The sequence below is a fragment of the Acomys minous genome, assembly GCF_964271855.1.
Source record: "Acomys minous genome assembly, chromosome: 1".
Lineage (NCBI taxonomy): Eukaryota > Metazoa > Chordata > Mammalia > Rodentia > Muridae > Acomys > Acomys minous.
In genome coordinates this window covers 121,061,527-121,081,933 of record NC_140483.1, presented here as the reverse complement: position 1 = coordinate 121,081,933, position 20,407 = coordinate 121,061,527, and the positions used below count along the sequence as shown (strand labels likewise).

The 20,407-nt window shown below is 43.4% G+C and overlaps 1 protein-coding gene across 2 annotated transcripts in view; it reads right to left on the bottom strand.

The window, feature by feature from the left end:
• Window positions 1-11,302: 11,302 nt before the first annotated feature.
• Window positions 11,303-20,407, bottom strand: part of VIRMA (vir like m6A methyltransferase associated) — a 62,389-nt gene continuing 53,284 nt past the window's right edge. For both annotated transcript variants that reach the window (XM_084798855.1, XM_084798854.1), the window contains 5 exons: window positions 19,753-19,849; window positions 17,553-17,719; window positions 16,286-16,617; window positions 12,294-12,437; window positions 11,303-11,631 (listed from right to left, as the gene is read on the bottom strand). In XM_084798855.1, the coding sequence (XP_084654981.1) occupies window positions 11,477-11,631; window positions 12,294-12,437; window positions 16,286-16,617; window positions 17,553-17,719; window positions 19,753-19,849 (895 nt within the window). In that variant the 3' untranslated portion in view covers window positions 11,303-11,476. The remainder of the gene's footprint in view (window positions 11,632-12,293; window positions 12,438-16,285; window positions 16,618-17,552; window positions 17,720-19,752; window positions 19,850-20,407) is intronic.

The window sequence follows — 20,407 nt, the reverse complement described above, 5'->3', positions numbered from 1 at the left end:
GGCTTCTGGCCCCGACAACGGTTGGACGACCTTTTCCGGCGCAGCGCTGCTCACGTACGTTTGCACTTCCTTTTTCTAGCGTTCCGGTTGGATTCCGGTTGACTGCCAGATCTAAAACGTTACTAGTTTGGTTCCTCACAACTTATGTGGACATAAATCAGGAAATTATGTCTTGGGTGCACGAAATCATTCAAATGACTTTGATTAGATGGATCCTCTAAGATGTTTTACAAGGCTTTTAAAATTCTAGGTATATAAAGATAAGTGTGTGGTTACTGGACTCTTGTGAAAAGAAAAAAGGCTCCTTTGGACTAGAAAAAGCACTAAAGTATTTTAGGCAAGGACCTGCTGCTATCATTCAGAGGATTGTCCAAGTGAACTTCCAAATGCTACAGTGATCTTTCTGCCCTAAGAAATCTGATGTTAGATACTGTCTGAGAAGAGGGTGGGTAAAGGTCATTCGCTGGGTTTTATACAGCAGTTTGACAAAAATTAAAAAGCTTTTTTTTTTTTAAATGGAGGGTTTAATGAAGAAACGAAAACTATAGTTTCTATAGTATAACTAGCTATGTACATTTAAGGAGTAATTTGACAGCCTCCAATTTAAAAGCTTTTATCCTGGGGACGTTTTTTAGTCCCCAGGAGACACTTCAATGAATGAAATCTGATTTCTGGCAGCTGGGACCAGGATTATAAAAGTTGAAGTATGGAGCCTGCTAAGGGAAGAGGCCCCCTAAACCACCATCACCCCTCTTTTTTCTTTTCTTTTTAGATTTATTTTATTGATTATTTATACAGTGGTCTACTCGTACACCTGCAGGCCAGAAGAGGTATCAGGTTACATTATAGATGGCTGTGAGCCACCACGTGGTGGTTGCTGGGAATTGAACTCAGGACCTCTGGAAGAGCAGTCAGTGCTCTTAACCCCTGAGCCATCTCTCCAGCTCCCACGCCCTTTTTTCTAAGGGACACAAAAGAAGGGTGATGGGGCAGGGAAACAGCCCTGTTGGTGTCTGCAGACTCTCTTTAATATCATCTTTAGCTGACCAATCCCTGTTCACCTCAGACTTCACCCCTCACTCTGTTGCACAATTTCCATCCCTTCTCCCTAACACAGTTGCTTCTTTATTGCCTTCCTACTCTTCTCAGAGCGTGAGAGGTGTTTTGAGCAGGCATTTTGCTTTGTTCCTGACGTAAAAGTGCTTTGGTGGAGCTTGTTTGTCTGTACAAACAACACACCACAGAGTGGGGAGAGTTTTCCACACACCAGGACCAGCATCAGAATTTCCGAGGAGTCACTCAAACTCAGACTTAAGTTCTGTGAATCTGAGCCATTTCTAATGAGTTCCAAGAAACACTGGTGTTCCACAGACCACGTTCTGAAACCCCTATACAAGGCTCATTGTCAAGACTCAAGAGTGGTCAGAGGTACCTCTGGCAGGGATGGGGCTGGCTGATAAAATGGGCAGGTGCCTTACAACACCTAGGAGTCTGGTGGATCTTCAGGATAGGAGGAATTTGAAGGAAAACCAACAGTGGCCCCAAGACAGCTGCAACCTGGCATGGCAGTTGGAGCTTATTAGGCGAAAGGTGGCACCATGTCACAAAAGGGTCATGAACATAGGACAGGAAGAAAGAGCCCTGTTTCTTGTTCGGGCAGGTGCTGCTGGGACCTGCCAGTCTGCCCTGTCCTTTGACTTGTGTGTCTCTTGAATCTTCAGCATGTTTCTTTGGTCTCCACATTTTGGATTCCGACATATTGTATTTTTATTTGTTTTTGTTTTGTTTTGTTTTGTTGTTTTTTTGAGATAGGGTATCTCTTGTAGACCTAGCTGCCCTTGACTGGCTCTGTAGACCAGGCTAGCCTCAAACTCACAGAGATCCACCTGCCTCTGCCTCCCGCGTGCTGGGATTAAAGGCGTGCGCCACGACAAGCATATTTTTATTTTTGATGTGTGATCTTTTGAAGTTAGATTTAGGGAAGTAATAAAGTCTTATATGTTACACAATTTATTTTACCATGTATTAATAATTCTCAGTGATAAGAGTGCTTGTTCAGAATGTGTAGGGCCCTTGTTCAATCCCCCACATTGAAAAAATTACCCTCTTACATGATGTCTAACACATTGTAATATCATGATACACTGACAAGTACAAGCTTTTATGAATGAGTCAAGCCTGAGTCCAGTAGAATTTCCAGTGCTATGATAATGCTGCAGAGTACCAAGTGCCCAGAGTTCTCAGTAAATGTCTATCTGCTGCTTCCTCCAATATGCAACAAAATTCATTGTGGTACTTAATTTAAAAAAAGAAAGAAAAGAAAAGAAAAGAAAAGAAAAGAAACACGTGGCTTTTTTTTGGGGGGGGGATGGTTTTTATGTGTGTTTGTATCAGTCTCTGTGTGTATGGCCTTCAAGTAAGGTGTTAATCCTTACAAACATCTTTACAATGAAGACATATTTTAATTCCCTCATGACCTGTAACCATAGCCAGAACACCTCAGCCTCATTTACCAAAAAAGCAGGAAGAAAGGACTAGAGAGATGGTCAATGACTGAGAACACTGGCTTGTAGAGGAAGGTTAATTCAGAACATGGCTGTTCTAGCAGGAGATCACATCCAAAGACCTTCTAGGTCTGTGTGATCCGGCTGGAATACAAACACCCCTTTAATCCAGGAGACAGAGGCAAACAGACCTGAGTTCAAGGCCAGCCTGGTATAGAGCAAGGATCAGGGAAAGAGAAGCTTAGGTCCAGGCTTGGTGGGACTTGCCTTTAATCCCAAACAATGAAGGTAAAGTTAGTTTGTAGAAGGAAGCACCCATGCTTGAAAGAGATGTCTAATTGAAAGGCAGAAAAGGTGACAAATCATAGATTTACAGAATAGGATCTAGCCAACTCTCAGGAGAAGAGAGAGGAAAGGGAAGCTACTAAGGGGCAGGACAGAAGGGGAGAGGATGCAGGTTTACCAGCACAGTAACAGAAGACAGGTTGCAGAGAGAAAACAAGCTAAGACCAGGTGAAGACCAAGTGAGTCAGAGAATGAGAAGGAGCCAAGAGATTAGAGTAGATTGCTGGAATTTGCTTGAGGCCAAGCAGAGCAATTAAGAGTCTGAGAGAATGGAGCTGGAGATATGGCTCAGAGTTTAAGAGCACTGACTGCTCTTCCAAACGTCCTGAGTTCAATTCCCAGCAACCACGTGGTGACTCACAACCATCCGTAATGTGATCTGACACCATCTTCTAGTCTATAGGTGTACATGCAGACAGAATACTGTATACGTAATATTAAATAAATCTTAAAAAAAAAAAAAAAGAGTCTGAGAGAAAAGCCAGATTGAATAAACAAGGTGGGAGAGGAGTTTGAGCCAAAACAGCTGAGTTGAACCAGCCAGCCCAGAGCTCAGTAACAAGGAGGAAGGTTGATCTTATTAAGCAGTAAGTCTCTGGGGCTGAAAACATTCTGGGTGTAGGCTAGATTGTACAGAAGCTAGAAACTTCCAGAGAACTAGGCCTAGGTTAGCTGAAGGAGGCAGTAAGCCTCTGAGACAACTGAAACAGGCAAATAAAAGTTCCTTTTACACTGAACTTCCAGCTGACCCAAGTTCAACTCTCACACCCACATGGTAGCTTACAACCATGCGTAACTCCAGCTCCAGGGGGTCCCTCACCCTGTTCTGGCCTCTGCACACATGTAGTACACTAGCATAAGTGCCTACTAAACATCCATGCACATAAAACTTACTTTAAGTACACCCTCCCCCAAGAAATGATTTTATAAATCTTTTAACAATGTAATTTTAGAAGCCAACAGCATTGTATATGACTATTTTAAGATATTTAGTGATTCCCTATTGAGATGTGTGTGTGTGCGCGTACACACACACACACTGATGTAGTTAGGCGCTGCTATTTCTTTTAAAGCCTTGCTTAAATCTATGTTAACATCTCTTAATAAACTCAAACTTTGCTTCACACTAATTTTGGAAATTATTTTCTATGGCAAAGTCAAGAACCCCAGCTTCCCCTATGTAAAGGTCTCTGAAGAGAACCCCTCCAGTGGCTGCAGGTAGAAATGTGAAGCTGTTGCCTCTCACCCCTACTCAGCTGCTGTATGGTGCTGCCCTTCCCCAGGGCTGTCAGAAAATCATGTCCCATCTTCCATACCATCCTCTCTCCAATATAGCCAATATAGCCCAGGATGCAACTGAGGGAATCAACCAGAGGTCAGCTGGGAACAGACTAAGCCAAAATGCCTGTTGTAAAAGGAACTTTTATTCTCCTGATGTAATTGTCGTCTCTGAGGCTTACTCCATCTGCTAACCTAGGCCTAGGCCTGGAAGCTTTGAGCCTCCATACAATTTAATCTAGGCCTAGAATGTTTTCAGCCTCTTACTTCGGCTTACTGCTGAATAAACTCACCCTTTCTAGTTCTTTCTGAACTCTGGCTGGCTGCCTCAACTCAGCTATTCTTCCTCAACCTCCTCTCCAAGCTGCCTGACTCAAGTTGTCTTCTCCCAGCTTCTGATTGAATTGCTTTGCCTGGCCTCAAACTAATTCTGCAGTCTGTTCTAATTCTTGCTCCTTCATTCTCTGGCTCATTTTGTCTTCACCTGTGTCTACCTTGTTCCCTCTGCAACCTCTCTCTCTCTCTCTCTCTCTCTCTCTCTCTCTCTCTCTCTCTCTCTCTCTCTCTTTCTCTCTCTCTCATTAGACATGGCCTATTCTGTCAAATCATTCTCTGATTTGTAGCTTTGAATGTCTCTCAATTATACTAAGGGCATGTCTGTTTTCCAGCCAGAGGGATTAAAGGTGTGTGCTAAAGGTGTGTCTCTATTCCAGCCAGAGTGGCAGTGTTGCTGGATTAAAATCCCTCTACATCTTCCCCGTTTAAAAATTGTATACAATTTACCGTTTTTCTTTTGTTTTGTTTGTTTGAGACAGGGTTTCTCTGTGTAGCCTTGGCTGTCCTAGACTTGCTTTGTAGACCAGGCTGGCCTCCAGCTCACAGAGATCCGCCTGCCTCTGCCTCCCTAGTGCTGGGATTACAGATGTACACCAACACACCCAGCTCAATTTAACTATTTCAACAGAAACAATTATCAATCCCATAAACTTCACAGTCCATATGTCTTTATGAAGACTCTTTGATGTGATAATCCTTCATGACGGTGGTCCTGGGCATCTGTCTCCAGCAACAGCCCATGTCAGCATCAAGGCTTTCCAGATTGCCAGTGTGATGAATACGTCCTTCTCCAGCTGGGTTGCTGAGCTGCCTCCATGCAGGGAGATGTGCTTTCTGCATCATCTGTGCTACTGTCTCTTTCTCTTCTCTTCCTTCAGTCCTGACTTTCATGTGGAAGTTTCTCTTATACAGATGGGATCTCTATCAATTTCGATGGAACAGAGTCTTTCATCACCTGTGGAACTACAGGCAAAACCTCTTCCCCAATGTAACACATTCCATTCTGATGTTAAAACATATTTAAAGGGGCTGGAGAAAGGGCTCAGAGGTTAAGAGCACTTTCCAAAACTCTTAAGTTCAACTTCCAGCAACCAAATGGTGGCTCTCAACCATCTATAATGTGATCTAATGGCCTCTTCTGTCATGCAGATGTACATGCAGGCAGAGCACTGTATATATAATAAATAAAGCTTAAAAAGCATATTTAAAGTATATTTATCATTTTTAGGGCAAAAACTTTCAAAACCCTGAGATGTACTGTGCACAACTCTCTGCAGTCACCCTACTATGTAATCTCATGCTAAAACTTTTTAGCTGAGTTTCTAAAACTCAGAAACTCGAAAACACTAAAACTAGAGCTTCTTATTTTGTTTCTTCTTTATGGTTATCATTTGGGTTCATTTTATTAGGATCCACATCATCTGAGAAGCTACAGGTGCAAAAGTTAAATATCGGCAATTTTACTATCTTTTTCCCCCTGTTCTTTAGTGTTTTAACTGCATGTATGAGGGTGTCAGAAGCCCTGGAATTAGAGTATCAGACAGCTGTGAGCTGCCATGTGGGTGCTGGGAATTGAACCCATGTCCTCTGGAAGAACGGCCAGTGCTTAAACCATTGAGCCATCTCTCCAGCCCCATGTATATGTATATATACATGTGTGTGCGTGCGTGTGTGTGTGTGTGTGTGTGTGTGTGTTTAAATATAGACATTTTAAAATTGAGTCAGCCTACAGTTTCAAGTATAAGGCAAACAGTGGAATTAGTTCCCTATCCCCTTTGCACTTCACACTCCCCCACCTCCCCAGACAAGGTTTCCCTATCTAAGTACCCTGGCTGTCCTAGAACTCCTTTGTAGACCAGGCTGGCCTTGAACTGACAAAGATCCACCTGCCTCTGCCTGGGATAAAGGCGTGTGGCACCACACTTTGTTTTTAATGTGGCCCAGGACTGTTAAGAGAAGGGCAGCACAGCAGGCTGGTTGGTTTGTCAAGGGAGATGACACATACCTGCCCTTTAGGAATGGTGCTTCTTGGACAAAAGGCCTCACCTGAAGGGCTGCCAGCGGAGGAACATGACCACGGCTGCAGTACAAGGTACCAGAAACAAGAAACAGGACAATGAGGAAAAGAGAAACTTCCCCTTAAGGCCTGGAGAACTTCATTTAAAAGGGTAGCTTATAATAAGAGTAAGAGGGAGCCACCCTGGATAGAGTGATGTAGGGGGTAAGCCCCAAGAAGAAAGCCTTCAGAGAAAATCCCCCAACAAGAGGCTATCTGACCTTTATAATTAGTGAGGCGGGGTTGGGGGAAGGCAGGTAGGTTTACCACCACCACCACCACCACCACCCCCCACCCCCCGATTCAGTTTGGGACAGCCTATGCTGACAAGGAGAATGAAGAAGCCAGCACTGGGAAAGAACATAAACTGAAGGCTGCAGAACCACAGCACAAACTGCGTAACTCTAATGTAGGAATGAGAGGCGGAGGTGGGTGGGTGTTGGGCATCTGATTTCTTCAGACTTCAGGCTGCAGTTGGCCTCCTACACTGACCAGCTTCTTTTGTTTGTGTTTTCAAGGCAGAGTCTCTCTGTGTAGCCCTGGCTGTCCTTGACTCAACTCTGTAGACCAGGCTGGCCTGGAATCACAGAGATCAGCCTGCCTCTGCCTGCAGAGTGCTGGGACTGAAGGCAAGGAGCCCAGCTGGTTTGTCCCTATCCCCACCCCAAACAAGGTTTCTCTGTGTGGCCCTGGCTGTCCTGGAACTCATTCTGTAGACCAGGCTGCCCCTGAACTCACAGAGATTTGCCTGCCTCTGCCTTGCCTCCCAAATTCTGGGATGAAAGGCATGAGCCACCACTCTGACCAGAATGTATGTTTTTAAAAGCTTCAGATAACTTTGTTTATATCACACAGTAAGCTAGTGAATCACAAAACCAGGATTAGCACAGACCTCTTCTCAACTACTAATTTTCTTAGATTTCTACCAAAATAAGTTTCATGAAAAAAGTTACTAACACCTCTTTGTAGTTTCACATGCCTCTGGAGTTATTCAGATGACATACTTAGCCAGAGTAAATAGCAAGTGCATCACTGCAGAGCCTTCAGCCATCTAACATTGTCACCCCTAGAGAAAAGCCACTTCAAGCAGCTGCAGACTTAAGGGAAGCTATTAGGTTGCTTTAGTTCAAAGCAGCCCCAGAGTGTTCTGTTTCTCTTAGCAAGAGCCATCACTGAGAATGAACACATTTGCCAAATCGAGTTCTTTATCAAGCTACTACTCTGAGAACATTTTTTTAAAGTTGGTTTTCTTTTTTTGTTTTGTTGGTTCTGTGTGTGTGTGTGTGTGTGTGTGTGTGTGTGTGTGTGTGTTTACAAGATGCACTAGTGACTAGTAATGCCAGCACTTGGAGGTAAGTTAGAGGCTTGGTCAGCCTACAATACCTGCATTTCACTATTTTATTTTTAAAATGGAAACTGAAGGGGGGGAAAAAAAACCCTCATTTTTAAAACCCTAAAATGTAAGGACACACTAACAATAACCAAGTTGTCCAAAACTGTATTTCACAGGTTTGGAAGAGGTTCAGCCACATAGTCATGAGGACTTTTGTTTGGATACCTTGCACCCACATAAAAAAATCAGGCATGGCAATACACACATGGAATCCTAATGACAGGGAGGTGAAAACACTAAGATCTCTGAAGCCTTCTGGCCAGTAAGTCATGCCAAACCAGTGAGCTCCAGGTTCAGTAAGACACCTTATGTCAAAAATAAGGACAGGGTAAGACAGCCAGCTCAGCAGCTCAAGGTACCTACCAGCAAGCCTGACAACCCAGGCTGCAGAAAGAGAACCGACTCCACACCCACCACCGTGGAACATGAGCACACACAAAATAAATGTAAGCTTTTTGTAAATGGGGAGAGAGCTAGAGAAGTGGCTCGGGCCTCAAGAGTGTTTGCTGCCCTAAATTTTAAAGGACACGAGTCTGGTTCCCAGGACCAACACTGAGGAGCTCACAAATGCCTGTACCTCCCACTCCAGAAGGAGCCCTTACCTCTGACCTTGGGTGCCTGCACCTGAGTACACAATACCCAAACATACACATATTTTTTAAAGTAAGTCTTTAAGAAAATGGTTACAACTATTAATCTTTGTTTCCTTTTTGTTTTGGTTGTTTCGAGACAGGGTTTCTCTGTGTAGCCCTGGCTGTCCTGCACTTACTTTGTAGACCAGGTTGCCTCAAACTCAGAGATCCTCCTGCCTCTGCCTCCCCAGTGCTGGGATTACGGGTGTGTGCCACAATGCCTGTCTCACAGCCATACTTATTTACTGTGAAAACTTTTTAATTCTAAGGAACAAATCAGAAGTTGCTTCAGTCCTCCCACATACAGAGTGGTGGCGCACATTTTTAGTCCACAAGCACTCAGGGAGGCAGAGACAGTCCTGATCTACAAAGCAAGTAAGTCTAGGACAGCCAAGGCTACAGAGAAACCCTGTCTCAAAAAACAAAAACCAAAAAACAAAAACAGTTGTTTAGCTGCCAGCACCCGAGAGGTCCATAGCACTCAGCTTCTCCTGGCTCTCCCTCCCTGGTGCTGAGGCTAGTGTCAGCTGCCTCTTCCTGGCTCTCAGGTATTCTGGGAGCCATTAGGTTTTCTGCTTGTACTCCAGCCTGTTTCATTCTTCTAGACTGTGAGTCTATATGACCCTTCTAATATCTTATTAATTACTTGGTTTTTTGTTTTGTTTTAGCTACCAGGTCCCACTTTGTCACTCTAATTGGCCTGAAACTATATAGCTCTATGTACTGGCCTGGAACTCAGTTACTTGCCTCTGCCCTCCAAAAATGTGTACCACCACACCTAGTTGTAAATTTATGAGACTAAAAAAAAATGCATATACTTTCTATCTTCACCTTCATATAAAATAGTCCCCAAAGAAGTTGTTACTTAGTCTGACATTATAAAAGTGGGACATGAAAATGCGCTCCCATTTTATCTATTTAGTTATTTTGAAAGGAGCTACTATAAAACCCCCACAATAAAATCAAATTGGGATGTGCTGGTTAAGTTCCTTAGGAATTCTGGGTCAGAAAAAAAAAATAACTAAATAAAAGCATCTCTATGAGTTCAAGGTCAGTCTGGTCTACAAAGAGAGTTCAGGACAGCCAAGGCTACACAGAGAGATCCTATCTCAAAAAAACAAAACAAAACAAATTCTGGCTCATTTCATACACTTAGGACTTCTTTACTTCTCTTTTTAAGTACATTGTTCACACGACCATTCGTTGCCTTTCCAGAAGGCAGAAGATCTTACCTGGATTTTGGGCTGGTGAGACGGCCCAGTGGGTAAAGAGCTTGCCAACCCTGGGTTTGATACCCAGAACCACATGAAGAAAGAGTGTGCCAACTCTACCAAGTCCTCCTTTGACCTTTGACACGCCATGGCACATATGTCCTCATCTCCCCCATAGATCACAGACACAAACTAACAAGTAAATAAAGCATAAAAAAGAAGCCAGGAAGTTGCTTTAATATGAAGAGTTGAGCTAAGGCAGACCACGGGCCATGCTAGGACACCTGTTCTAGCTCCTCATCGCATCCTGTAGGTTTTCCCAAGTTTTTGTACAAAACATTAAAACTAACCTAATTTCCTACCTCACTATTAGCAGGAGGTTTTAAAATAAAGTCCATCAATATTGTAGTCTTTCCTACTTTTATGGGATGAATACAAATGATCCTGTCCTCTACCTGTGCTACAAATGATATAAACTTTGCAGTTCTAATTTTTATATACCAAACAATACCCCTAAAATGTCTAAACAAAGCATACACACACACACACACACACACACACAGAGAGAGAGAGAGAGAGAGAGAGAGAGAGAGAGAGAGAGAGATTAACCACACATGCTAGACAAGCATTTCTACCAATAACCTAAAACCTCAACTCTAAGGCTGAGCTTTTCAAGGTCTTTTTTCCTAATAAACTGATATTAAACTCACTCAAGTAAATTCCCCAAAACAGAGACTGTTAGGATGGAATGAGACTCATACACTTATTTTTGTTCAAGAGAACTCTATATTTTATGCCATTTATATAGGCTCAATGAATTAAAACATACCTTGGGGGAAATATGGCTCCTTTGTCAAAGTTATAAGTTTTATTTCTGAATATAAAGTAGATGCTTCTGATTCCCAAAATAACCATATTAGGATATGCCAACTTTTAGGCCTTAAATAACTATATAATAAAATAGCGTCAGTAGGTCCAAAGCTGAAGCACAGCTTGTTTTGCTGCTTCTTGTACAGCCGCGATGACTAAGCTGTGTGGTGGCACCTCAGTAAATAACCCTGAGAGCCACAGAGTGTCTTACAGACCAGAGGAAACGGCAGCATGTGCTGGACACCACACAAACTACTAGTTGAGGTAGTTCACAGTTCAGCATTGGGTAACAGCATATGACTTTCCATGACAGCACACATTTGTAACAAACGTTCAGCAGTTTAATAAACAGCACTGCTCGAGAAACCTGGGCTGGAATGGCTGCTGCCTCCCAGGGTGAGGACTGAACAGTGTCCAGTTCCTAGGGTTGATGGTGTACAGTCTTCAGTTGCTTGGACCTAACTGTTTACTAAACAAAAGTAGTAAGTTTGCTTCTGGCCTAGGGACACTGTGAAGAAATTAACAAGACACACTAAAGGGTGTCACAGGCTAAGAAAGTTTGGGAATATCTACGTATAAGCAAGAAAAGTACAAAACAAGTCATTTAGTTTTTCTCTTTCTACCTAGAAATTTCCTAAATAAATACCATATAAAAATGGGAAAAATATATACAAACATACATACAAAGTTTGGATTTTTATTGAAATCTTGTTAAGTATCAAACAAAATCTGTTTTCTTCAGATAAAAATAGTCTCTCAGATGTCTTCAGATATACCTGCTAAGTCTAAATTGGTCCTTCAATGTCTTTTTTTTTTTTTCCTCATGAAATGTCCATTTCCTAAGACCACATCTACCGAGTAAACGACCGTACATGGCGACCTCTCCCACTGCCTCCGCTAACAAACTTTCCTCTTGAGCCTCCACTGCCGCTATTTGTACTAGCCCAGGATGGCCCAAGCCCCCCACGGCCTCTAGAAGCGCGGTCTCGAGGACTTGGGCGGTAACCTGGAAAAGAAAAAAAAACAGTTCAAACATCCTTTCTTTTCCCACTGTCTAAGTGCTTATACTTGCAAATAAGTAAGCTGTGATTTCCAAGAATTATATCCCAAATAAAACTTATTTTAGAATTATAAAGATAGCTCCTAGGGTAAGAGCATTTGCTGCTCTTTCAGAAGACTGGATATATATGACATGCCAGCCCTGTCAGGTAACTCCAGCTCTAGGCGATCCAGTGCCTTCATCTGCCCTCCTCAGGTACCTACCAACACACACACACACCTGTGCACCACCACACTCCCACACATACATGCACACACACACACTTAAAAAAAAAAAACAACTCATTTTTAGAACACCCATTTAAAACCAAAGATCTGTCTGACAGGACTCCTAAACGTAAGATAGTGATGTAGAAAGCGGTTCTATGCTTACACAATACTGTTCACAACAGCACTATATGGTGCCACCTTTGCTATCAACATACTCTGCAGTTAAAAGACACTAGAACAACTGTTTGTTTTTAATATACCCCTTAATGACAGTTAAGTTTCATTCCCTGTACAAACCTAACTGTAAAATAAGTCAACACACTAAAATAAAAATAAACCACCTTGACAATCTGAAAAGAAGGAACTTCTCAGCGGGAACAAGTGGGGAGATACATGTACCTGTAGAACTAAGTGGCCGCAATGGTGGAAGAGGACCCCTGTTAAAATTGCTCTGGCCTCCACGACTCTCATTATACGTTCCTCGAGGAGTGTTCTGAGCACTCCAACTAGAGCCTCTTGTTCCTTCCCGACGACTGTAGTTTCCTAAATACAAACAACACAATCAAAACTGATTTCACACTTGGATTGGTCCCCTTGTTTGGGGGATTTTTGAGACAGGGTCTTGCCGTATCGTAGCCTGGACCAGCCTCAAACCTGCAGTCTTCCGGCCTTCCAGCTCCTGGGTGTGGAGGTTACAGGTTCCTACCACCACACCTACTGTCCACCTGGATGACTCTTCAAGAGGGACAAGACAGGAGCTGCAAAGTCTGTGCACTAAGCAGCACCGTACAGCGGTTAAAAGCAGGGTGACTACAGTGCCGAACTACCATGGTTCAAACACTAGCTCTGCCACTTACATGCTCCTCTGTACAGTGGGTGCTAAGACAACTACACCATGGGTCTGATGCAGAAGCACTGGATGCCGTTCTGAGAACGGTTCCTGACGCCCTATGTACACGGGGTTGCTGTTAGTACAAACTCTGACTGCCTCTCTGTGGTGGTGTGAATAGGGATGGCTCCCACAGACTCCTGTGTTTGAAGCTTGGCCCATGGGGAGTGCCACTATTAGGAGGTGTGGACCTGCTGGAGGAAATGTGTCTCTGGGGGAACAGGTTTTGAGGGCTCCTATGCTCAGCTCCACTCAGTGAGGAACACGGTCCCCTTGTGCCGCCTGTGGATCAAGCTGTAGAGCTCTCAGCTCCTCCTCCAGCGCCATGTCTGCCTGCATGCTGCCATGCTTCCCAATTAAATGTCTTCCTTTATAAGAGTTGGCGGGCTAGAGGGATGGCTCAGTGGTTAAGAGCACTGTCTACTCTTCCAGAAGTCCTGAGTTCAATTCCCAGCAAGCACATGGTGGCTCATAATCATCTATAATGTGATCTGATGCCTTCTGGCCCTGGGGGTGTATATGCAAGAAGAGTACTGTATACATAATAATAAATAAATAAACCTTTGCGGGGGGGGGGGGGGGGCGCACACCTTTAATCCCAGCACTCGGCAGGCAAAGAAAGGTGGATCTCTGTCTGTGAGTTCCAGGCCAGCCTGGTCTACAAAGCAAGTCCAGGATAGTCAAGGCTACACAGAGAAACCCTATCTTGAAAAACCAAAAAAAGAGTTGGCATGGTCATGGTTTCTCCTCACAGCAATGGAAACCCTAACTAAGATACCTTCATACATACCTTCTAACTCAGGAGATATGAAAACATGTCATCAGCTTGCCAGTAAAGGATAATTTCTCCAGCACTCATGAGGTAAAGAAGGTAAGAATTCCTTGAAAACAAAGCGAATTTGAAGCCTGACTTGATTCATAAAATACATAGGGATACTTAAGACCCTGTCTCAAAGAAAATAGAGAGTGTGTGTGAAGAGAGAGGAGAAGGAAAAGAAGAGGAGGGAGAGTGAGAGAGCAAGAAAGAGAGGGAAAAGGGGTGAACAGGACGAACAGGGAGGAGGGAAGAGAGGGAGAAGAGACCAATGACTCAGAAGCCAGTGTGTGGCATATACTGTAATTGCAGTACTTGCTGATACAAGAGGACCACAAGTGTGGGTTGAGTCTTGCTCTACAGCAATACTTTGTGCTGGGCGTGGTGGCACACGCCTTTAATCCCAGCACTCAGGAGGCAGAGGCAGGTGGATCGCTGTGAGTTTGAGGCTAGCCTGATCGCTGTGAGTTGGAGGCTAGCCTGGTCTACAAAGTGAATCTAGGACAGCCAAGGCTACACAGAGAAACCCTGTCTCGAAAAAACAAAAACGAAATAAAACAAAACAGCAATACTTTGTATAAAACAATTAACAACAAAGGAGTAATATTTATAAGTATAATCAGTTTCTAAACTTTTAAAACAATTTAAAATAAAGCTGGACATGGTGATACACATCTGTAATCCAAGCACTAGGGGAGGCAGAAGCAGATGGATCTCTGTGAGTTCGAAGCCAGCCTGGCCTACAGAATGGGTTCCAGGACAGCCAGGGTTACACAGAGAGAAAACCAGTACCAAAAATCCAAAAGAAACAAACAAACAAAAACCACAAACAAATAAATAAGTTTAAATAAATATGATATTACAAAGAAAACAGGGGCTGGAGAGACGGCACAGCAGTTAAAGGGACTTGCTGTTTAATCGTAAGGACAGACTTTAAATACCAATACCCATGTCAGGCCGCTCATCTCTAACTCCACTTCCAATGCCTGTCTAGTCTGGATTCTATAAGTGCGTGTGTGCGTGCGTGCGTGTGTGTGTGTCTGTGTGTGTCTGTGCGTGCGTGTGTGTGTGTGTGTGTGTGTGTGTATGTGTGTGTGTACACAGACACATACACAAATAATATTGGTTTTAAAAAGAAGAAAAATATATAAACCGCATAGTGGTGCATGCTGAGCACTTTGCAAGGTCAGCTCTGCCAAGAGGAAGGCAGCAGGATATGAGTTCCAGATTAGCTTCAACTCCACAGCAAAAGCCTGTCTCTGAAGGATTTAGAGAGAGATGGAGACGGCTCAGAGGGAGAAAGAACAGGCTACAAAATCATGAGGAACTGAGTCTGCATCCCTAACACACACAGATGCTGGGCAAGTATAGGTGACCCACTTGTAATGCCAACACTTGAGAGGCAGTGTCAGGGGTCCCTAGGCCATGCTGCCTAGCTAGGCAAGCTCAATCGACAAGCCTGGGGTCCAGTGAAAGTTTCTGCATCAATATATAAGGCAGAGAACGAACATTCGAGGAAGACAACCAATATCAACCAACCTCTAGCACCACGTATGCTTTTAACCTTAGCCACACATAACCGCATATACCTTTACCCTTAGCCACACATAACCGCGTATGCCTTTACCCTTAGCCACACATAACCGCGTATGCCTTTACCCTTAGCCACACATAACCACGTATGCCTTTACCCTTAGCCACACATAACCGCGTATGCCTTTACCCTTAGCCACACATAACCGCGTATGCCTTTACCCTTAGCCACACATAACCGCGTATGCCTTTACCCTTAGCCACACATAACCGCGTATGCCTTTACCCTTAGCCACACATAACCGCGTATGCCTTTACCCTTAGCCACACATAACCTCGTATGCCTTTACCCTTAGCCACACATAACCGCGTATGCCTTTACTCTTAGCCACACATATACCTATATACCATACATGAGTGGAAAAGACAAGGAAACAGGTAAGAGAAGCAAGAGGTGAACTATACAAAGCATAGGAAAATGTTGAGAGGTGTAACTGTGAAGAGGAGATACGTGCATTACTCAGGAAGCATATAGAACATTCTCATTTTAAGGGCTAGCGAGATTGCTCAGGGCTAAATGTACTGGCTGCTCTTCTAGAGGACAAGGTTCAATTCCCAGTTCCTACATGGTAGTTCATACCCCTTGTAACTCCAGTTTCAGGGGATCCAATGCCTTCTCTGGCCTTGCTGGGCAACAGGCACACATGTGGTATACAGACACACATGCAAGTAAACTACTCATACAAATATATAATTTTTTTCCAGATCGGTGTGGTGATGTATACCTTTAATCTCAGGAAGTAAACATAGGTGGACCTCTAGGTTCAAAAACTTTTCTTCAGAGTGAGTATCAGACCAGGCAAGGGTACATTGTGAGATGCTGCCTCAAAAAAAACTTCCCAATGTAAAAAGGGAAATAGTAAAAGAAAGAAAGAAAAAAGGAGAAAAAAACTCTCATAACTAAAAGTACAACATCTCAAAGAGAACTAAATAAGAGAAAGACTTGTTTTATTTTTTTTTATCCCTATTCAATAGAGTACTCTGCAAATAATGATAGAGCTGGCTTAACTGTAGGAAGACAGAAGGATCCCTGAGCCCCTCCTATCTGGGGCATGTGTTTATGACTCTGCCACTCCAGCATATTAGAAAACATACCTTTCGAGGCAGGCGGAGTGAAAAACCTGTTCTGACTGTGGAAAGCGCCCCGTCCTCCCCGATTGCCTGAAAATCCACCACGAGAGGAAATCTTCTGCGACACTTTGAGTGGCCGTTTTGGTGGTGGTATTCCATCTTGAGGAACCACTTCTTTACTTTCAGCTGCAACAAAGTCATCCACATGCATAGACGGTGGCCTACTCGTGTTCTGCTTTCTCTGACGAAAAATATCATGGGGCCGTATGCCCTGCCCAAATCCTCCCCGGCCCCGGCCTCTGGGTGGGGGTACAACATGGGCTCGTTTGGCAGGTTCGATGTATTCGGATTTCCCACTGTTAAGACAAAAGCACTCTATAGGAAAAGTTTTCTTCTTCAGATTTCCAATGAAAATGCTCTAGTCCATCTTTACAATACTAAAACTGGAATTTCAACGTTTTGTGCTTCCACTACAAGAATTACTCCAGTAATAATATTTTCTATGATAATCTAACAAACTAGCTAAAAATCAAATGCTTGCTTATTGGTAGGACTAACACTATTTGTGTTGTTGTCATTTGAGACAGGGCTTCTCTGTATAGCCCAGACTGTCCTGGAACTCGTTCTGTAGCTCAAGCTGGCCTCAAATTCAGAGGTCTGCCTGCCTCTGCTTCCCTGAGTGCGTGGATTAAAGGTGTGCGCCAGCACCACCTAGCAAGATTAACAATATTTTTTAAACAATCCAGTCTGTTTCTTGTCCAAAGGAAGAAAAGCACAGCAAGGCTTCACAAGCACCCTGGGCTCAAACCTCAGCAACAGCAGCAACAAAAAAACAATACAATTCACCAGTCACACTCTGAAATTACTCACTTTAAAAATTCTTACTACACTTATGCCAGTCAAGGTGGTGCACGCCTTCAATCTCAGCACTAGGGAGGCAGAGGCAGGCAGATCTCTGTGAGTTAGAGGCCAGCCTGGTCTACATAGTAAGTTCCAAGACAGCAACACTCTACAAAATACAGCAACAGGGTCTACATAATAGGGTCTCAAAAGGGGGAGGGGGTTACGGTTATGTGTCTGTCTTAAGGTAAGCTCTTCACATCTGGGCACGCCTGTAATCCCAGCACTTAGGAAGGCAGAGGCAGGCAGATCTCTGTGAGTTAGAGGCCAGCCTGGTCTATAAAGCCAGTCTAGAACAGCCAGGGCTACAGAGAAACCTGTCTCAAAAAAAAAAAAAAAAGTAACAAAACAAAACAAAACAAAGTGAGCTCTCCAGTGGGGTGACGTTTACCTTGAGGTTATGAACGTCTCGTGCTTGTGCTTCCCAAGTTTAAAGCCCTTAGTCGTCTTGGTTCTTCCTGGAGATGATGGTTCTGACAAAAATGAGCGCTCCAATTCTGAGTGCAAATCAAAGTCACTACAGCACTTTTCAGAGAGCTCAATCAAGTCAACCTTTACCTGTAGTCATAAAAATAAAACACATTAAAGTCTGTGTAACTTTCACTGCAGAAACTACCATTATCTACAAATTCTTGTCCTTGCTCCTCAAAGCTGCAGGTCGGTTAATCTAGAAGACTGCTGTGTGACGGGGGCTCAGGATTTATAAATTAATACTAGAGTATCTAAAGAACATTTCCAAACAATGGAAATAATGTGCCAAGCCACCTTGTGCGGTTGGCTGCCCACATCTGTTAGAAAAGAGTTGTGTGCTCAGATGCCCGACAGCTTGATGCATCTCATGACAACATTCCAGCTTATGTTTAACGTCAGTGAATCGAGAGTTAAAGCTGCTTATCACTGGAAGACAGTCTACTTTAAGTTTATAAAGGAAAGCTTGGCCAAGTGGTGTTAAGGTACACCTTTAACCCCAATACCAGGCAGAGTAGGCCGATAGGAAAGCTTAGGTTTGTCTTGTTTTGTTTTTGTTTTTGTCAAGGTCTTTGTCTGTAGCTCAGTCTGACCTGGAAAGGACTATGTGACCCAGACTGGCTTTAAATTTACAGCAATTCTGCCTCTGTCAACTTAGTGCTGAAATTTCAAGTGTGAGCCACCACTCCCAGCTGAAAAGGAACAACTTCTCACACAAATATTTTAAATTGTACTGCCTAATATAGTACCTTAGCCATCAATTACATATAAGTTGTAAGTTGTTTTGTTTTGTTTTGTTTTTTTTGGATTTTTGGAGACAGGGCTTCTCTGTGTAATAGCCCTTTCTGTCCTGGAACTCTCCTTTGTAGAGGCTGGCCTTGAACTCACAGCAATGGTGTGTGCCACCATGCTCAACTAAGGTTTATTTTTCACTCTATGTGTATGAGTGCTTTACTTTCTTGTATGTGCATCCCTGGTGCTGAGGGAGGTCAGAAGAGGCCATCAGATCCCCTAGCTGGAGGTACAGGTAGTTGTGAGGTGCTATGTACTAAAGGCGAGTCCTCTACAAGAGCAACAAGCCCTCAACTGCTGAGCCTCCCGTGTGTGAGTATTTATTCTCCTGCTTCTGCCTTCCTAGGGCTGAGATTACAGGTGTAAGCCACCATGCCTAACCAAAACGCAGTGTTGCAGTCACACTACCCAAAATTTAATTTTCCTGGCTACTGTACCAAAGGAGGAAAATCACAGAGCATTTCTACCCCTATACAGAGTTCACTGGACAGCACAGTTCTAATGAATCACTAAAAAAATTATACTAAAAAAGAATTCTTTAAGGCAATTTTAGTTGTGTTTAATTGTCTCAATCTTAAATACAAAGAAACCCATTCTTTCAACTTCATTACTCATGATGAATACAAATGTCTTTTTTAAATCTTTATTTAGTTTTATTTTATGTGCACAGGCTTGGAACTGGAGTTACAGACAGTTGTGAACTGCCATGTGGGTGCTGGGAGTTGAACCCAGGTCCTCTGGAAAAGCAGACAGTGCTCTTAACCACTGAGCCATCTCTCCAACCCACAAGTGTCTTCTGGACAAGGTTGAATAACCAAGTATTTTTCTCTGATAAAGAAAATAACCAGTACACAAGTATAATAAGATGTGGCTAAATTCATCTATAAAAATATGCTCTGCAAAGCATAAAAGACTGTCTCTACACTTACAAACCTTTTCCGCCTTAGGCAGAATACCAATTACCACCCCAGAGCAGAGGCTACACACCTCCTCTCCTTGAACTCAATGAACTGGTCTTGTCATATATGATAGTCTGCGTCCTAGCAGCATAAAGAAACCAGGGCCTTCAGGGCGTATGCAAGAATGTGATGTTTTCCCTTATCAGAAACTCAAAATACAAATTACTAACTAGATCAAAGTGAAACAAATAGTGTAAAAATAATGAGCTCTAGATTCCAGTAAGTGGGTGGCTGTCATAGAGATAACATGAATTTGCCCTCAAATGGACCTCAAGTTTATATATTATATAAACTACTAGAATGCTACCAATATACAAAGAAACCAACAGAAACATCAGCTTTTCTAAAAGTCGGTAACAAAATCCTTTATACCAAGTCCAGATCCGTGTCGATCTCTTCAGCCTGAAATGGAGTGAACCACAGAGACTTCAGCTGATCATCCATGACATCAGCTAGCACATACGCAGTCCTAGAACATGAAGAAAGGATTCGATTAAAACCAGAATCAAAAAAATATTATTTTGGCTTATCTAAGTAATTAAAATTATTATCCTCCAGAGTGTTAATAAGATTAGCCCTTAATCCTTCAAACAGCTATTCAAGAATCAGAAGCCAGGCATGGTGGTGCACCCCTTGTATCCCCGTTCTCGGGGAGGCAGAGGCAGGTGGATCTCTGTGAGTTTGAGGCCAGACTGGTCTACAAAGTTAGTCCAAGACAGCCAGGGCTGCAGAGAGAAACCCTATCTCAAAGAAGAAGAAGGAAAAAAAAAATCAGTTGTGCCTCGTCTAGCTGTCGTCAGAGAGGCTGCTTCCAGCCGCTGACGGGAGCTGCTGCAGAGACCCACAGCCAAACATTTGGGTGGAAAGAGAGCCAGGTTGGAGTCTCCATTGGGTCCCTCCCCCGTGGGGCTCTGGGGAACCCTGTGGGAGAGTTAACAAAGCTCATGGAGGCTCAGTGAGACTGAAGCAGCAATTTTGCAGAAGACCCTGCATAGGTCTGCGCTAGCTCCTCTGCGTATGTTATGGT